This window comes from Nelumbo lutea, chromosome 1 (genome assembly GCF_056320005.1).
Source record: "Nelumbo lutea isolate HS-2025 chromosome 1, American lotus-T2T, whole genome shotgun sequence".
Taxonomy (NCBI): Eukaryota; Viridiplantae; Streptophyta; class Magnoliopsida; order Proteales; family Nelumbonaceae; genus Nelumbo; species Nelumbo lutea.
In genome coordinates this window covers 21447225-21464813 of record NC_142684.1, presented here as the reverse complement: position 1 = coordinate 21464813, position 17589 = coordinate 21447225, and the positions used below count along the sequence as shown (strand labels likewise).

Below are 17589 nucleotides of genomic sequence, written 5' to 3'. Positions count from 1 at the left end.
TTTAATAGATTTGATTAGAAAAAAGAGAAACAAAGGAAAAATAAATTACCTTCATTAAAATAGAAAATATTGAAAAAAAAAAATAGAAGCTCGACAGTTCTCCTCTCTCTCTCTCTCTCTCTCTCTATTATGAAACCAGGTCTCACACAACCTCTCCCCCTCTCCTTCTCTCCTTCCTAATTGTGACACTCAGTCGGTCCCAAGCAACCCATCTCTCTCTCTCTCTCACACACACACACACACACACATGTCATTAAGTCCTACAGGCAATGTTTTCAACTTCTTGTTAATCCGTTTGAACCATTACCCAACCATGATTCAGGGCTCAATCCTACTAAAACCCGGGAATTGGTCAAAAATCATCCAACCCAGGTGGTTGGATTGTTGACATGTTCAACCTGGTCACTAGGTCATGGGTTATACATTCAATATATTTGTGAACTTTTAAAAGCCATAACTTTGCGCTTGGATATCCAATTGGGATAATTCTTTTAAGGGAAATTTAGAGTTCAGTCAACCTTAGAGATTTTTATTGGGTTTTTGGGTTTTATTTACCAACTACACCTATGATATGATTCACTACCTCCTTTGAATTTTGATTTATTTTCCCACTTGTTACTATTCCAATTGTATTGAAGTTTCTGGGTGGATTGAACAATAAAATCCCCTTTTTTTCTTTAATTTGGGTAACTTTTTGAGATCTATGCTCTCAAGTTGCAGTAGCCTCATAAGCACCTTGTCTTGCCATTTTTACAATAAAAAACCTTTTTTTTTTGGCTCAAATCATAATTTTTAATATTTTTTATAAATAAAAAACTTAAGAGAGAACAAAATAGAAAATAGTTGCAATGAAAATTTGTGAGATTTTGAAGATAAATTTTAAGAGATTTAAAATAAATTTTATTTAAAATCAATTAACTAATTAACACTAGAAATATTATAATATGACACTTGTATTACATATTGTATATACTTTTGTATTATACAATGTATAAAATATATTTGTATACAAAAATAACATAAAACATAAAATACGTCATATATTGAACATCTCATATATCTACTAAAACTAAAATGGGGTAAGGACGAGCCCCATGTGTTGAGGATATGAAATCTTTTGGTTCCTCTACATTGAGGAAATGGGATCTTCACATGCGGGGCATGGGCATGTGGAATGAAGGTTCATGTGATAGAGGAATTCATATATTAACATATACATGTATTTTTATAAAAAAAATACAAGAATACAATATAAACATCTATCAATCTATATATTACAAAAATACAATATAATAAACATAGGTCGGATCTAATACAATATGAAAAATGTATTAAATTATTAAAAAGAAAAAAACATAAGTTTATATGAAGAAAAATAAAAATGCAAGTATTTTTTTCAATCATTTTCGTCATGTATTAATATATACATGTCTTTTTAAAAAATACAAAAAATATAAAATAAACATATATACTACAAAAATACTATATATATATATATATATATATATATATATATATATATATATATATATATGGGTCTGATTATGATATGAAAAAAATATAATATCCAAAAAATATCTGAACAATCAACTAGAATCATAACCGTGATGGCCAATTAAATGTTATTTATCAAAATTCATAGGTTGGCTTTGATTAATCAAAACACTTTCGATACCATTTCTTTCCCACATGGTATATATACAAGTAAGATCAGATCGGAGTGATCCGAATTTGATCTGTTTTTCCAATCGGATCATATTATCCAATCGGATCCAAAATACGATGGGAGGTTATTGAATCTGACAAAAAGGATCGCATTCGGATCGATCGTTATGAGTGTGTGCCAGTATGTCATATTGAGGATAAATTAGTAAATACCTCAAATATGAAGAGAGAGTGGGTGGGGAGGGGATGACGTGAATAGTTGATGTGATTGAAATGGTGTCATTAGTAAAAGTAATATAAACTATATAAATTAATTCTTTACCATACGAAGAGACAGTGGGTGGGGAGAGAGAGATGAGGTGAAAATTAATTCTGTGCAAGTTTTTTGCCCTGAATATCAATAAAAGATAATGATTTTATAAAATAATTAAAATAAGATAATTTTTTCTAAAAAATATTAAGAAAGGACAATGACACTGTTTATCGTCTTTCTCTTCCCTGTATTCCTCTACTAGAAACCCTATCTGTTAATTCGAGGCTGAAAGAAGAAAAAAAAAAATTAAAATAATCAATTTGCTTCTCCTCGTTCCTCCCTCCCCCATCCGTCTCCCTCTAGCTGACAAAACAGAGATCAACCCAGCCAATCGCCGAGGAAAGGAAGAACGGAAGCATGCTGTCCGGCGAGTGAAATGAGCCACGGATGATAGATTTCTTATGGCTCCAAGAAATCTTACTGGATCCGGCGAGTGAAATGAGCCACAGATTTCTTATGATTTCCACTTCCACACATCATAAGAAATCTTACTGTATTCGTGGCTCCCAAAGGAACTAAGACTAACTGGATTATGCACGAGTACAGCCTTTCAGAGCGTTAAAGGAAGAACTGGATTCGCACTTGGGCGATGAACAGAGCCATGCCTCGTCTTCACCGAGGCTTCAAATGCAGTGTATTTGGATGAATACAGGAAAAAAATTACCTTATTTTAATTATTTTATAAAAATATTATCTTTAGGGCAAAAAGTGTTGCCCTTTATCTGCTAGAAACCCTTTTTCAAATAAAAAAAAAAAAATTACAAAGACCCGGTACTTCCATTTGTGTAAGTCTCATCCTCACCCCTATGACATTGAAATAACCGCAGGTCTCATTTTCCTCATAATTAGAACCATAAGCACCAGTTCGGCTTTTCCTATCAACCTTTTTTCCTGATTTATGAACTTCTATAGAAGTATAATCAGATAATTACTTAAAAGATGAAAACAAACCAACTCTGAGCACATAAAGGCATAACAGAAGAATAAAAAAAATAAAAAAAAAACAGCAACCTTGAGACACCTCCATTTAGAACCAGGCCAGCCAATTGGATCAAGATCTTGTACACCAACTACAGTACCTGCAAGCCTATATTACCACAAAGACAAAATTCAATAAGTTAGCATAACCCAAACTGGAGACAAAAGAATCATTCACTAGATCCACAAGCAAGTGGTTTCTTCACCTTTGGTCTGGAAATTCTTCAGACTGAAACTTCATTCTGAATCTCATTCCATCTGAATAAACCCTACTGATTGATTCTATGTATTGATCATAAGCAACTATGAATTCAGATGGGCATGTCCTTTGGAAGAAAACTTGAATAAATAAATAATTTTTTTTGTCGAAACGAACTGCTAAAATTGCGAAATTCCATCCCCTCAGCGTACCTAGGCCGGTAGTACACGCTGAAGATGGTCCCAGTGGAAAGCGCTTGGATGTAGTGGTAACAACTCCAATTTGCATGCTGTGACCAGATTTCACAGATGCTGAAGCATTGCTTTGTGGCTTCGTAGAAAGACGAATCCCAACACGAAGTTCTCCATTCTCTCCCCTGAGAAAATAAGCCAGTTTCTTCTAAATATAACTGATGGATAAGCTGATTATGAGAGATAGAGAGAGAGAGAGAACCTAAGGAAAATGAAAGCGTCACCCGTTGTTAGCTTTTTACTGCTACCAAACGCACTCCAACCACTAGTGAGAAGATGTCGCTTAGGTTGGCCTATATTTACAAAAGAGAAAGCACAAACAGAGAAACTAAAGGTAATCTGTGAAAAGAAAAGAGCTACTTGACACATTAACTTAACTAATAAAGAATTAGTGAAGAAGTCGAAGATAAGAAATCTAATAAAGGGTTCGTTTGGTTCATAGTCGGAATCCAAATCGGAATCCCTCATAATGGAAATGGTCTATTCCCTTCACCTGTTTGGTTCAGACTGGAATGAAATGGCATTCCCCCATTTGAGGGAAGGCCATTCCTCCCCCTCCCTGGGAATGAAAATCTATTCCCACTATCAGGAAACTTATTTTCAGGGTTGAACTGATTCTGAGGTTGCTAAAATTATGAAAATTTCTAGATAAACTCACCACGATATATATGACGGAAACGCCATTGTACACCATGGAGATCTTTAGCTATCAGTTCCTGTGATGGGGTTTGCTGAGACATGTTCTACAACAACAAAAGCAAGCCATGATTAATCTCTGTGAGCCTATTTCTTCCACCTGATCTCACAGGGGTTCCTCTCCGTGCATGATTAAATGTTGCAAAATTGATGGTTTATTAGAGTTCGAAAGCCATGGATGATACCCACCAGAGGTGGAAGGCATTCATCAGCATGCCTCTTGAGAACAGAGAATTCGCCATGCGTGCTTGTATCAGATGCAGTGAGAACTTTGGAGAAGGAGAACACTTTAGGGCCCATGAGGACACCGAGGGAGAGATTCAAGCAGTCCATGCCGCAGGTTATTGTCATTCTGATTCAAGCAGTTCAAGCAGTCCAAACGTTAGCCGTATCTAAGACCCAGAAAAGTAGATCAACTGCAACTGCAATCAAACAAGTGAGTATATAAACTATTCTCCAATTTCAGCAAGTCAGTAGGCAACCTTCGTTTCTGGAAGCAGTGTTATTTGAGCGAACACCTCATCTGTTTCCTTTTCCGCCTGTAAACCAAGAAAAAACCAGCCAAGAACGTTATTAGAAAACGAAATAACGATCGCCTCCCACTCGAACTGAAGGTGGGGAGCAGAGAGAGAAAGATACACAGACAGACAGACAGACAGTGACACAGACCTTTAACTCAACATTTACAACTGTGCACAGAATGTTGGAAGGTATATGTTAGATGAGCATTTTCAGAGCATTATCAAGCTTTGAGAAGATCACAGGAATGAAACAGTGAAAGAGATACAGGAGAAAACAGAACCTGCCCGATGTGTCCTTGTGGGCGGTAGAAGACCTTCTCACCGACTCGAGGAACAGCGGTGAGGGGGCCCGTTCATGCATGCCACAGGTCCAAGTACAATGGATCCTTCTCTTCTGGGATCAGACAAGAAACAGTATTGAGAAAAAAAACTGGGAACCATTTTTCAGTGGATCAAATAAGAACAATGTTATACTCGTCAAAAACATAAAAGCTAGAAAATGGTGATTACTACAAAGTAGAGCAATCCATTACATGAGGCTCAAATGAAACATAGTGGATGACCCAACAGATGACTATATGGGAGTCTGAATTTGACGTTCAGATCATCGAATATTCCGCTAGAAACCAGAAAATCATGCAGCTGGAAATTGAAATCTTAGCTCGAGGAAATGTAATGCAAAATGGAAGCTTTAGACTTCAAAGAAGACAGAAAAACAGCAGTATCTGTAATAGAAAGAGATGAACTCTAGTTGAAAATGATTGAGATGCGGAATCCCAACGAAGCAAAAGAAAAATAAAGCATCGAAATGCAGTGGCGCAGGCTCTGTTCATTCAGCAATGAAGAAATATTTGGAGCCTTGTAAATGGGAAAAGGAAACAGAGGAAGGAAGGAAGTAAAGAGAAGACACGCAAAAGTCATAGTCTTTGATGATCACGAAGAAACTGTTGGAGTCTGTGCAGGAACGCAAGTTGGATTCCCAGAAAGCTCTTGGCGTTTCCAGAGTTCTTGGCTTTTCTAGAGCTCCTGACTCCGACCCAATTCCTGACTGAACAATTCGACCCCAAATTCACCTTCCGTCTTAATCCTCGAACACCCGAAGATTTCGCCTGGTAATCTGAACCCAGCAGAACATTGCTAGGCTTTATATCACCATGAATGATCCGAGGATCACACTCCAGATGCAAAAAGGCAAGTGCTCGATCCCAATTCAAGTTGGGCGAGCAGAGCCTTCGCCAAACAGGGATTCCTTCAAGCTTCCGTTGGGCATATACTCATACACAAGAAACCTCCTCTTCTTCTCAACACAATACCCCAAAGAGAAACAACAAATGGCGACCGCAGCCTGCCGAGAATCTGCAACTCATTCTGAAACTCCCTTTCCGCCTGCAATGAAGACACATCGAGCTTCTTAACAGCGACGGACTTCCCATCACGGAGAATACCCCGAAACACCGACCCGGACCCACTTTGCCCGATCGAATTAGCCTCACCGAAATCCTTCGTGACCGACTTCAGCTCCTTATAAGAGAACCTCTGCAACTCCAGCGGAGCGCTGGAAACGAATGGCCTGGTGCGGGAGAGGTCAACGAGGGAGTAACAGAGATAAAACAGGAACAAGACGAGACCAATAAAGAACAAAACCGAAGCCGAGATGGTAAGAGCCAGACAAAGAAGCATGGAGAATGAAAATTGTCCGTCATGCAATTAAATAGTATGAACACGTGTTATATATCATGCAATACCTTACGATACACGAACAACAGCGACGGTAGCTGTTATAGCGGTGGCGGCCTTCCGAAGTCCTACCTCTCTCTCCCTCTCTTTCTCCCCCATTCTCTCTTCTTCCCCTTCCCCTTTCTCTCCTCCCATTTCTTCTTGTTGATTCCTTTGTTTTCCGTTCCTTGCAGGTGAATGATTTCAACGATTTTCAAAATCCTCTCTCCTCTTTTATTTTTTTGTACCCTAATCCAATGCTCCAATTAAGGTACGGAAGGTTTAGATAATATATATCCTTAGCTCTAATAAGCATAATTTACATTATGATATTTATTGTAAATAAATAAACTACATGTTATTATTGTGTATTTCTTTTAGATCTAATAAGCATGATTTACATTATGACATTTATTCTAAATGAGTAAAATACATATTTGATTCATGTTATTATTGTGTGTTTCTATGTAATACCCATAAACTAAACACATATGAGACTCATGTTAGTTTAGAATTTTCACAGTCATTTGATAGATTTGGAGATATTTATCTTGCCAAGGTTGACACTAATGTACCACAAAGTTGATTGGAGTGGCTTGTCTCAGCTGCTAGGGTGAGACCTGAGGTACATGTAGTGTGGATTTTCTTGAAACCTTGAACCGGACCAAAATTCCAGTATTGCCCTAGACCTTGGAGATAGATGGACAAAACTGGAATGTTACACCTGACCCCTAGACTCGATTATGATATCGCAATAGGTGTCGGATTGTGCTGCCTTTGATATGCCAATTAGTGAGATCCCTAGAGGGGTTCAAAACCTAGGTATGTTGGGGTAGTCCAAGAATTCATCTAAATAGGTGATCATAGTAACAGGATCAACTCCTTTGTCGGACAAAGTGAATGATCGGGGATGCACTCTCTCTGATGGAAACCTAAATTATCGGTAGTTGATTTCAACCTTTGAAATTTATTTTTGCAAAATATATTTATATATTATGGTTTCAAATGTTTGCAAAATGTCTTAATTCTCAGGATCCATGTGAGTAGAGAGTACAGCATTGTACCTTATAGTCGAAGGAGATGTCATCTATTGTCGAGTAGTGTTTGATCATTATGGGCTAAGAAGTTAAGTGTAAGACCATTGAGGGTTATACCTGATGGGATAATCTTGCATTTGCTCACATTCCTTGGGCCTTCATAAGATAGTTGGACCCAAGGACCATTTAGTGTAAATGTTAGGCCATTAAGAGCCCATAGTGATGGACTCAGGGGTTCAGTGTATTTAGTAGTGAATTTGGCCAGATTTTGTAACAGAGGCTAGGCTGAATCCATGTGGCTGATGTGTAGATCAATGATAGGGTCCCATGCCATACAAAGAGAGCCAAACTAGCCAGCATTAAAAGGAAGTGAGCTTGAAAGCTTAATGGGCATAAAAACTCATTTCGAACTAGGTTAATTAGATTAATTAAATAGGGGTGGATTTGGGATTTAGATCAACAGATAAGATAAGGGATTATCCTTATCCACTTAAAGAGTCCATATCCAAATAAAAATTTGGATCAAAGGAATTCCTAATTTGATTAGGAATGTTGATCTTTATCTACAAATAAGATAAGGAATTATCCTTATCACTTAAAGAGTCCAGATCCAAATAAAAGATTTGGATTAAGAAACTCCTAATGAGATTAGGAAATTGTCTCTTTAAGGCTATAAATAAGAGAGCAGGGAAAACCTTGAATTTACATTCACTCAATATAGGAGAAAACAACTCAGTTAGACTGTTCTTGCCTTATGCTCTTCTTCTTTTTGCTCTTGCCGCCCTACCCTGTTCGATCTCCAATTCTTGGATTTGGTCAAGATTAGATCTTGATATTGTTTCTTGCCAAAAGAAACAATTTAGAATTTGTGCTCACTGTCTCATTTGATTCTTACTGAAGAATCATCAGTTCTTGGTGAAGAACTACCTGCTGATCCTGCCTCATCCTAAGCAGTGTCATCTTTAATGTAAGGAAGATTTGGTACACTCTTTGGGCATGAACACCTACGTTGGGAGGAGCATTCTTGCGTGGATTCCGTATTAGGTATATCCCTTCCTTAATTTGGTTTTAGATTTGGTCTGGTTGATTACAAGAACGAACCATGAAAATGTAATTTTCTAAATTGGGAATAGGATTCCCGGATGGGAGTAAAGAAATTTTTGAAATTTTGCCCAACCTTGTTATAGGGTTTGGCCATCCATATGATGGATCTCCCATCCTTTTAGTGGTATTAGAGTCAGGTTCAAGTCTTGAACCAAATTAGAACATATTTGAATCTGCGCAAATGGGTAGAAGGCATTCTACCCAATTTGCACAGTTAGTGTTTTTTTCTGGGAATTGGTTCCCGATTATGGGCAAATGATCTAGAAAATAAATCTTTATTATTCTCAGATATATATAGAATTGTTCTGTTAATGTTTCTTAAATTTTTGGGCTGCACATGTGGTGGAGATCGAATCTTTATGGTGCCAAGAATGACACACCCTGTGATTTCTTTTCTAATTCAATTCTGGTCTGTAAATATAAATATTTTTTTAGACAAATTGTATAGGAATTTGATGTGATGTAATAATAGAAAAACTAGGTTTTTCTATTTTTTTTCCATCTGGAGATTGCTGGAGCGTGCAACAGAGGAGAAGAAATTTCCGCAGAAACAAGTTCTACGATTTGCGATTTTGTAGATATCAATTCTGCAATCTGCGATTAATTGTTCTTTGCAGGTTTGTAGGATATCCAAGAAAATCACAATGCAACGTTATGATTTTAGTTTCTTGATAATTTGATTATCTTGAATTAATTTATTTTTATATCATTATTCTTGAATTAAATCTTGAACTGGACACCAAAACTTGGGTCGATTTACACCACATTTGGTCCAAACTGGTTGGACCGAATTGTTGGTTCGGTGAGGGTTAGTTTTTCTAACCCTAATTCAATTTAGGCCAGAGGGTTGATGGCCCACTTCAAGTTTTAATTCGGCCCACCTCTGTAAAGACCAAACTTTAATATGATAAAACTAAATCAACCCTAATTTAGCTACATGGGCCGAACTGCTTTTTGCAGTACAACCCATGTACCTAGATAATGTTATACGATAACATTATGTGATTTGTTGGGCTGGTACTGATTTAATCTAATTAATTAAGGATTTTACAAATATTTTAATTGATTGGATCAATTTGTTTAATGCATGTGATGTATGGATATGTGATGTGCTACGTACATAGGCCATAAGTACTTAGCTCATGTTAATTCGGGTAGTGACTCTTTTGCACACCATGGATGAATACACATCATTGCCATAGTGTCCATAAGATCATTGGATGATCTCCCCATTTGATGGGCCCCCACATTAGCTTCCTTCCCAAGAGGAACCATGCTAATTCTGCTGCAAATAAGAGTTGGTCTTGTGCATCAAATTTGTTACTCTATTCTTTGTAGTCTGGACCCCTTGCGTAGAGATTCGGTCGTTTGACTCCGATTGAGACTCGATCATATGGCCGAAGACAACTCTAGAACCAGTAGCCTCAATGAAGTCGGCTCCAGCTCTAAGGATTTCCAACAAGATGAGAAAGACGAAGGTTGACTTTAGGGGAATTTTCCCGACAAAGCTTTTAGATTTGAGGATTGTTATATGTGTCAAGTTTTTCACAGTTTCCCAACAAAGGACAATATGAGTGACCGGACTACGAATAGTATGGGAGTAATTGGAGCATTGGGGGAGGGCACGAAAAACAAAAAATAGAGGGAGAGAGAGAGAGGACTTCAGAAGTCTGCACCATCACCACCGCTCATCTGGTTCAAATCATTTACCTGCAAGGAACGAAAAACAAAAGAAGTCAGGAAGAAGAAAGGAGAGGAGAGAAAGGGGAAGGGGAAGAAGAGAGATCAGGGGAGAGAGAGAGGGAGGACTTCGGGTGGCCGTTGCCGGTGCAAAAGCTATCGCTGCTACTGTTTGTGTCTCGTGACGTCGGGGAAGATGAACAATGTTTTTCTCCGAATAGTTATTATAAGGGTAGTATAGGGATTAAAAAATATTGCGATGACAGGTTTCAACGGAAGGCTAATGGAAGGGGGTCTTTGTCTCATGGTCATAGTATATGGGGGTCTTTGTCACAAAACAAAGTACGGGGGGAGGGGGTCATTGTAATTTTCCCTAATATAAATTATATAAATTAATTTTTACCCATGTTAATTGATCAGAGAGGAGAGAGAGGTGGTGGGGAGAGATGACATGAGATAGATTCTTTACCCGCATCTAATATATATATATATATATATATTAAACGAAGGCTTTCAGGCTGCAGCCCCCACCATTCAGACACGTGGCTTTTATATATATATTAAAGGAAGGCTTTCAGGCTGCAGCCCCCACCATTCAGACACGTGGCTTTTTTAAATTTAGACACATGGCATTTTCTAAGAAGTTGTTGCTGTTAAAGCCCCAACCCACTACCACCATTCAGACAAGTGGCCTTCTCATTTTCTAGAAAGTTAGACATGTGGCAATTTCTGAGAAATTCCTGCTAAAACCCATAACCCACTACTAAGCTACAACTCCCCACCATTCAGACACATGGTCTTAGTTGTCGGTAACCTTGCCTCTGATGGAACTGAAGATGCCTGAAACAAGGAAGAAATTGGAGATTTTCGGGGAGGAACCCGGTGGGAATACTCCGAAGCTCAAGTTAATACTCTTGAAAAGGCAAGGGAAAATAAGAGATTTCAAGACCAGAAAGCATAAATATCATATACCTCTTTCTTTGGGGGAGGAAGGTCTTTTATAACCACCTGGTGCACTCACTCCCAAGTTTCTGCCAAGTCAGATATAACCGCCTCTATGGGGGGCAGACATAACCGCCACTGTCCTCTTTGTCAAGGCCGTGTCTGCCACAACTAAGATGGCGATAGCAGGTGGTCATTACGGCGTGATTGCCATCTGTCAGATCCAGACCATTCAGGCGTGCTGCCTCAGAGTACGGACCTGTCAGGTACGGTTTCACAGTTGCGCAACCTGGAGCCGAGGTGCCGGAGTGGTGCGCGAGGTGAAGTCTTGAGTTCGAATGAGAGTATGTCCTACTGTCCCAAGGTGCCGGCATATGGTCCAGACTGACCCGAGGTGGGCTAGTCTAGGCTTTGCCCCTGACGGGCTTCTCTGTTAGCCACGAGATTCTTAGGGAGAGCTCAGGTTTCACCTCCCAGGAAGTGTGGGTTCCTTTTGGGGAGCTCAGGCCTCTTCTTGGGATATGGCTGTGCTATGTCACCGTCCCGAGCTGGCGTTCCTTCCAGGTCACCCTGTTTTCTTTCACGTGTTGCACGCCATGCCCGGGGTCTTGACCTGGCATGGGGAGTTCACGGACTGATGGGTGGATTTGCTCCGTGGCATGCTTAGTCCAGCTCAGAGATTCCCCGGTCTGACCCACCTACATTCTTAGCTCAACTAGGGTCAGCGCGGCTCGACCAGAGTCAGCCTGGGTTGCGTACAGCTCACGCACGGACGTCAAACGATTTATTAGCTATCGGACATAAAAAATTCGTGCTAAACTGATTTCACATCGGGGGTCGTGCAGTTGGTTTTCCTGAGAGTTGTTGGATGGCTTTGATCTCGACCGTTGATGCGTGGGTACAACGGCTATAAATAGTGAGGTCCCTGGTCACTTTTCCTTCGCCAATATTCAACGATCGTTCCTTGAGCTCGCATCCAAGGTCCTCAGCTCGCGTCACTTTCCCTAGTTCGGTAGCATTCCTTTGGTAAGTCCCCTTAGCCTTTCCAATTTCTTTTCCTTTCCTTTTGCGGTGTCTAGTTCGAGTAGTTCGGGTAGCTTAGATAATCTTTTAGAAGGGCCTGAGGCAGAGACCTCGGGTCGGGCTGACTGTTTTGACAGCCTTCTGGATGAGCCCGAGGTAGGGCCTTCAACCCGGGTCACCCCGGGTAGCCTAGAGTCCACTTCTCATCGGGTTTGGATGCCAGACACATTTGGACCCTCCACTATGACGTCTGAGAGACTTCGGTCCCTTGTTCATCAATTCAACCTGCCCAAGGAGTATGCATATAGAGCACAGTCCAGATGAGATCGTTGTATTCCGGGAGCAGCTCATTGCCGGGCTGCGCCTTCCTTTCCATCTCCTAATCGTCGAAGTGTTGAACCACTTTGGCGTCTCAGTTGGTCAGCTTCACCCGAACTCTATTCGCAACGTCGTCGGAACCATATCCCTCTGCTACGAATATGTTATTCCTTTGGACTTAGAAATTTTTTTTGCTCTTCTCATGCTCAAAAAACAAGTGAGCTTCCTTCCTGAGCACATGCGAGCTTACTATCTGTCTCCTCGCCCGGGATTCAAACTTCTTCACAAACTTCCAAACAAGGTCCCAGCGTGGAAGCGGGACTACTTCGTGGTCCGAAGTGCTACGGGGTGGCTGTTTCCTACTCATTGAAGGGCGGTTGTCCCTAATCCCAATGTCATGTTAGATAAAGACATGGCAGAGACCTTTCAGTCCTGGGCCCAGGTCGGACTCGAGTGCGGAGAATACCTCTCAAAAGCTAAGCTTATTCAAGTCGGTCTAAGTCCGGGTAGGCTTCTTTACTTAGTTTTTTTTTTTGTATTGATGCCGAGCTTTTTTTGCAGGTATCATGGAGGCAGAGAAGACCTGCAGTGCTAACCTACTTGATGGAATGAAGAGGAGGAACCAAGCATGCTCGCATGGAGTCTCCTTGGGCCATGGAGTCCGAAGCCCCGAGACATCCTCCGGTCATCAACCTGGATTCTCCCAGGGAACCTGAGGCAGCGGGGCCTATCCTCGAAGTGGTAGTGGAGCCCGGCGTTGCAGAGGCTCAGGAAGCTGAAACTACAGAGGCTTCTCGAACTCCGATAGTGTTTTCCAGCTCGGGGAGCCAGGAGGGGGTTGGTAGTGTGCTGACTCTGAGCTGTGCTCTTCAGAAGAGTTAGAAGGCCGTTTATTCAAGCGAGTTCGCAACATGGTCCGAGCTTCCTCCAGGCCACATCGGCGCACATGCTGCGTCTCATGTCATGGTAGTAAGTTGATGTGGTTTTCCCTTTGTGCTTTTTTTTTCCTTCATTCTTTACTTTCTTGCCGAACTGACTCCATGCTTGGCAGGCGAACTCCTCCATCCATGCCCTGATTATCCAATTAGAGAGGAGCCTAAAGTGGGCACAAACTGCCAAAGAGGCTTTGGAATTAGCTCGGGAGCGGTCGCAAACTGCCGAAGAGGCTTTGGGATCAACTCGGGAGCAGGTCCAGCGTCTTGAGGGTTAGACTTCGGCTCAGAGAAGTGAGTTGGAGAGACTTCGAAGGGAGAACAGCACCCTGAGGCTCGTCGTGAAACACCTCGCAACCTCGAAAGGGGGCCTGGAGCACGAGGTGGAATACCTCAAGGCCGACATCAAGGAGAAGTCCGAGATCTTCTTCCAGTCCCTTGAGGACACCAAGGTGAAGGCTGTTGATGACTACATAGCGTCGGAGCGCTTCGATGACCTAATGGTGGGCTCATACCAAAGGGGCTTCAAAATGAGCCGGTGGATGATAAGGCACGCCTACCCCGAACTTGATATTCGTGCCATCACCACCTCGCATATTACTCCAGAGATAGCTGCTGCGAATGATGAAGATCCAGACTCTGACGACGAGGTTGACCCCCCAAGTGTTGTCGAAGTCCCTTCTAAGGGCAAGGGGGATGTAGTTCCGAAGTGATGTGTACTGGGCCTATGAGCCCGAAGTGATATGTATCGAGCCTGCGAGCTCATTTTTCTTCTCTTTCTTTTTTTTTTGAACACCGTAAAGCAAACATTAGCAATGAAGTACTTTTTCTCCTTAAGTGTTGTGAAACTATTCTCCTTTTGTCGAAGTGACTATATTGCCGAGCTGCATAGAATTAGGTCCCCAAAACGAGGGGATTCCTTGAGGCGGGTTAACATATTAAGGCTATATGCCCGATTTGTTCTCCGCTTGGATAAAGGAAACATCAGTTCAGTAGGCCTGGCTTGGAGCGAGCTATACACCCCGGGTTTCATACCCGTGCTGCCTACTCTCTTGGCACTAACACCTAGTTTACGTTGATGAGGTCCTGAGGTCATCCTTAGCTCAGTGCTTTAGCCCTTAGAATATTTTCCTAGGCTTTTTTGCCCATGCCAGAGAGGTGACTGGGTCTTGTAGTGTCGAGGTCTTTGTTACCTTGACATTTTGGCCCTTAAGCTCTGGGAGCGGCTCACAGCCCTCCTAGTTCGGTAGCTTATAGGTAATATCACCTTAGGTTGACGATGTTCTAAGCTCGGGGTATTTGCCTACACTCTAGGGTCTCGAGCTCGTATGCTCCTCCAAGTTCTCTCTTTACTCGGTAGGGTCCTTCCCAGTTTGGCCTGAGTTTGCCAACGCCGGGCTCAGATACCATGACCTTGCGGAGAACCAGGTCACCGACGTAGAAGTTCCGCTTCTTGACTCTAGCATTGTAGTACCGAGCTACCCTTTGCTGGTACGCTGCAGACCTGATGTATGCAAGGTCCCTCACCTTGTCGAGCAAGTTGAGGTTGGTACGTAGCTCGTCGTTATTGATATCATTGCTGTATGCTTCCAACCGAAGTGAGGGATTTCGATTTCGGCTGGGATGACTGCCTCCGTGCCATAGGTGAGGTTGAAGAGAGTTTCTCTGGTGGTGGTTTTCTCTGTAGTTCGGTATGCCCATAGAACGCTGGGCAGCTCGTCTGTCCATAACCCTTTAGCTCAGCCTAGCCTGCCCTTTAGTCCACGGAGAATAGCTCTGTTTGTGACTTTTGCCTGACTATTTGCTTGTGGGTGTGTGGCCGACGTGAAATTTTTCTAGATCCCCATGTCTTGGCACCATTCTTGGAATTTGATGTCTTCGAACTGCTTGCCATTGTCGGAGATCAGTATTCGAGGTAGCCCGAAGTGGCACACTATGTTCTTCCATAAGAAGTTCTGGACATTTCGAGCTGTAATTGTTACGAGAGGTTCAGCTTCAACCCACTATGTGAAGTAATCTACCGCCACTACTAGGAACTTCCTCTCACCCGGTGCTGGCGGGAATGGCCCGAGTAGGTCGATGCCCCACTGTGCGAAGGGCCATGGGCTAGTGAGATACTTGAGGTCGGCAGTGGGCTGGTGGTGAATATTGGCATGCTTCTGACACTTATTGCATTTCTTAACTAGCTCAATGCTTTCATTGTAGGCCAATAGTACCCTTGTCGTAGTGCTTTTTGAGCAAGGGCCCTACCCCCCAGGTCTCTGCCACATAGGCCTTCATGAATGTCGTGGAGTACAAGCTCGGCTTCAGGAGGCCGCAAGCAGCACAGGTAGGGGAGCGTGTAGGATCTTCGGTACAACCACCCGTCTATTATGATGTATTTGGATACCTGGCGCTCTACCCTCCTGGTGACGTTGCAGTCTGCGGGGAGGGTTCCATGTAGCAAGAAGCTCGCGAGTGGATCGATCCAGCTTGACTCTGCTTGGGCGACAAGAGCGACCTCCTCTGCCCCCCGAGAATGTTAGGCCGAGGTAAGTCCTCTATGTACACAGATCTCATGGTGTTGTCACTGGTGCTGGCTAACCGGGACAAAGCATCGACCTCAGCATTCTCTGACCTCGGGATTTGCCTGATGAAGTGTGACTAGAAGTTAAGCAAAGCCTCCTTTACTTTTGCTAAGTAGGCGATCATAGTCAGTTCGCGGGCTTCGTATTCACCTGTAACTTGGTTGACGTCAAGCTGGGAATCGTTGCTGATAACTATGTGTTTTGCTTTTACCTCTTGCGCCAGGGCTAGCCCGACTATCAACGCCTCGTATTCCACCTCATTGTTGGATGCCACGAACTTGAAGCGTAGTGCGTACTCTAGTTTCATGCCACTCGGGCCGTGAAAAACTACACCGGCTCTGCTGCCCTTCTGATTTGAGGAGCCATCTAAGTGAAGGATCCAGGGCTCTTCATCACAGTTCGTGCTTGGCCTAACCAGGAGAGATACTAAACTGGGTGTGACCTCACGGTCGGACTCAACCGGCCTGGGAGCACCGAGCTCACCCGAACCGGGGCCTCATGCTCAACCAGGCTAAGGACCTTAGAGCTGAATGTGCATTCTGCAACAAAATCCACCAAGGCTTGGGCTTTGATAGCAGTTCGTGGCTTGTACTGGAGGTCATACTCACTGAGTTCGATGGCCCACTTCGTCAATCGACCAGAGACCTCGAACCTGAGCAATACTTGCCTCAAGGGTTTGTCGGTGAGGACGATAATGGTATGGGCTTGGAAGTACGGACGGAGTTTACGGGCTGCAATGACCAGCGCATAGGCTAGCTTTTCTATCTCTAGATATCTCGCCTTTGCTCCTTGCAATACTTTACATAATAGATGGGTCGTTGGACCCGATCTACTTCCTTTATCAGTACTGAACTGACCACTTCGTCGCTTGTCGAGAGGTACAGTTCTAAGACATCATCCTCTTCGGGCCGGGCCAAAACTGGGATACTGGCGATGTATCTTTTGAGCTCATCAAATGCAATCTGGCATCCTGGGTTCCACTCGGAACCTTTGCTTTTCATTGCCTTGAAGAAGGGCAGGCAGCGGTCTGCCGATTTGGACATAAAACGACTCAGAGCAGCTATTCTGTCATTTAACCTCTGAATCTCTTTTACTTTTCAAGGTGGTCTCATATCTAGGATGGCCTTTATTTTATCCGGGTTGGCCTCAATACCGCACCGGTTGACGATGTTCCCTAGGAACTTACCCGAGGTGACACCGAAGACACACTTGTTTGGGTTTAGTTTCATGCTGAATTGACGTTGAATTTGAAAGACAGAATGCAAATCTTGTGTTAATTCATGCAAAAACTGTGTCTTGATGACCGTGTTGCCTACATAACATTCTATCGTTGTGCCAATTAAGGGTTGAAATAGCTTATTGACAAGCCTTTGAAAGGTTGCCCTAGCATTTTTCAGTCCGAAGGGCATAACCTTGTAGCAGTATAGGCCGAACTCGGTTATGAAGGCGGATTTTTCCTCGTCGGCCGGGTCCATCCTGATTTGGTTGTAGCCCGAGTAGGCATCCAAGAAGCTTAACAACTCATGTCCCAAGGTCACATCCACTAGGCCGTCAATCCTGGGGAGGGGGAAGCAGTCTTTCAAGCAAGCTCGGTTCAGGTCGGTGTAGTCAGCACACATGCGCCACTTGCCATTTGCCTTTTTTACC

The 17589-nt window shown here is 42.6% G+C and overlaps 1 protein-coding gene across 7 annotated transcripts; it reads right to left on the bottom strand.

Annotated features, from left to right (window-relative positions):
• Nucleotides 1–2615: 2615 nt before the first annotated feature.
• On the bottom strand, nt 2616–6600 carry LOC148873891 (auxin response factor 9-like). Of its 7 annotated transcripts, none has more exons than XR_016104958.1 (9): nt 5157–6303; nt 4905–5017; nt 4585–4641; nt 4292–4454; nt 4065–4149; nt 3609–3699; nt 3368–3531; nt 3163–3282; nt 2616–3065 (listed from the first exon to the last, which is right to left on the bottom strand). XR_016104958.1 is itself a non-coding variant. In XM_088964394.1 (9 exons), exons 4-9 carry the CDS (start codon nt 4451–4453, stop codon nt 2885–2887), a joined length of 759 nt encoding a protein of 252 aa, XP_088820520.1. In that variant the 5' UTR covers nt 4454; nt 4585–4641; nt 4905–5017; nt 6369–6548; the 3' UTR covers nt 2616–2884. The 7 variants fall into 7 exon arrangements, 6 of the variants coding, with proteins under 6 accessions (XP_088820520.1, XP_088820519.1, XP_088820518.1 ...); XM_088964394.1 differs by lacking the exon at nt 5157–6303 and adding an exon at nt 6369–6548 and having other exon boundaries at nt 3163–3238; XM_088964393.1 differs by having other exon boundaries at nt 3163–3238.
• Nucleotides 6601–17589: the final 10989 nt, after the last annotated feature.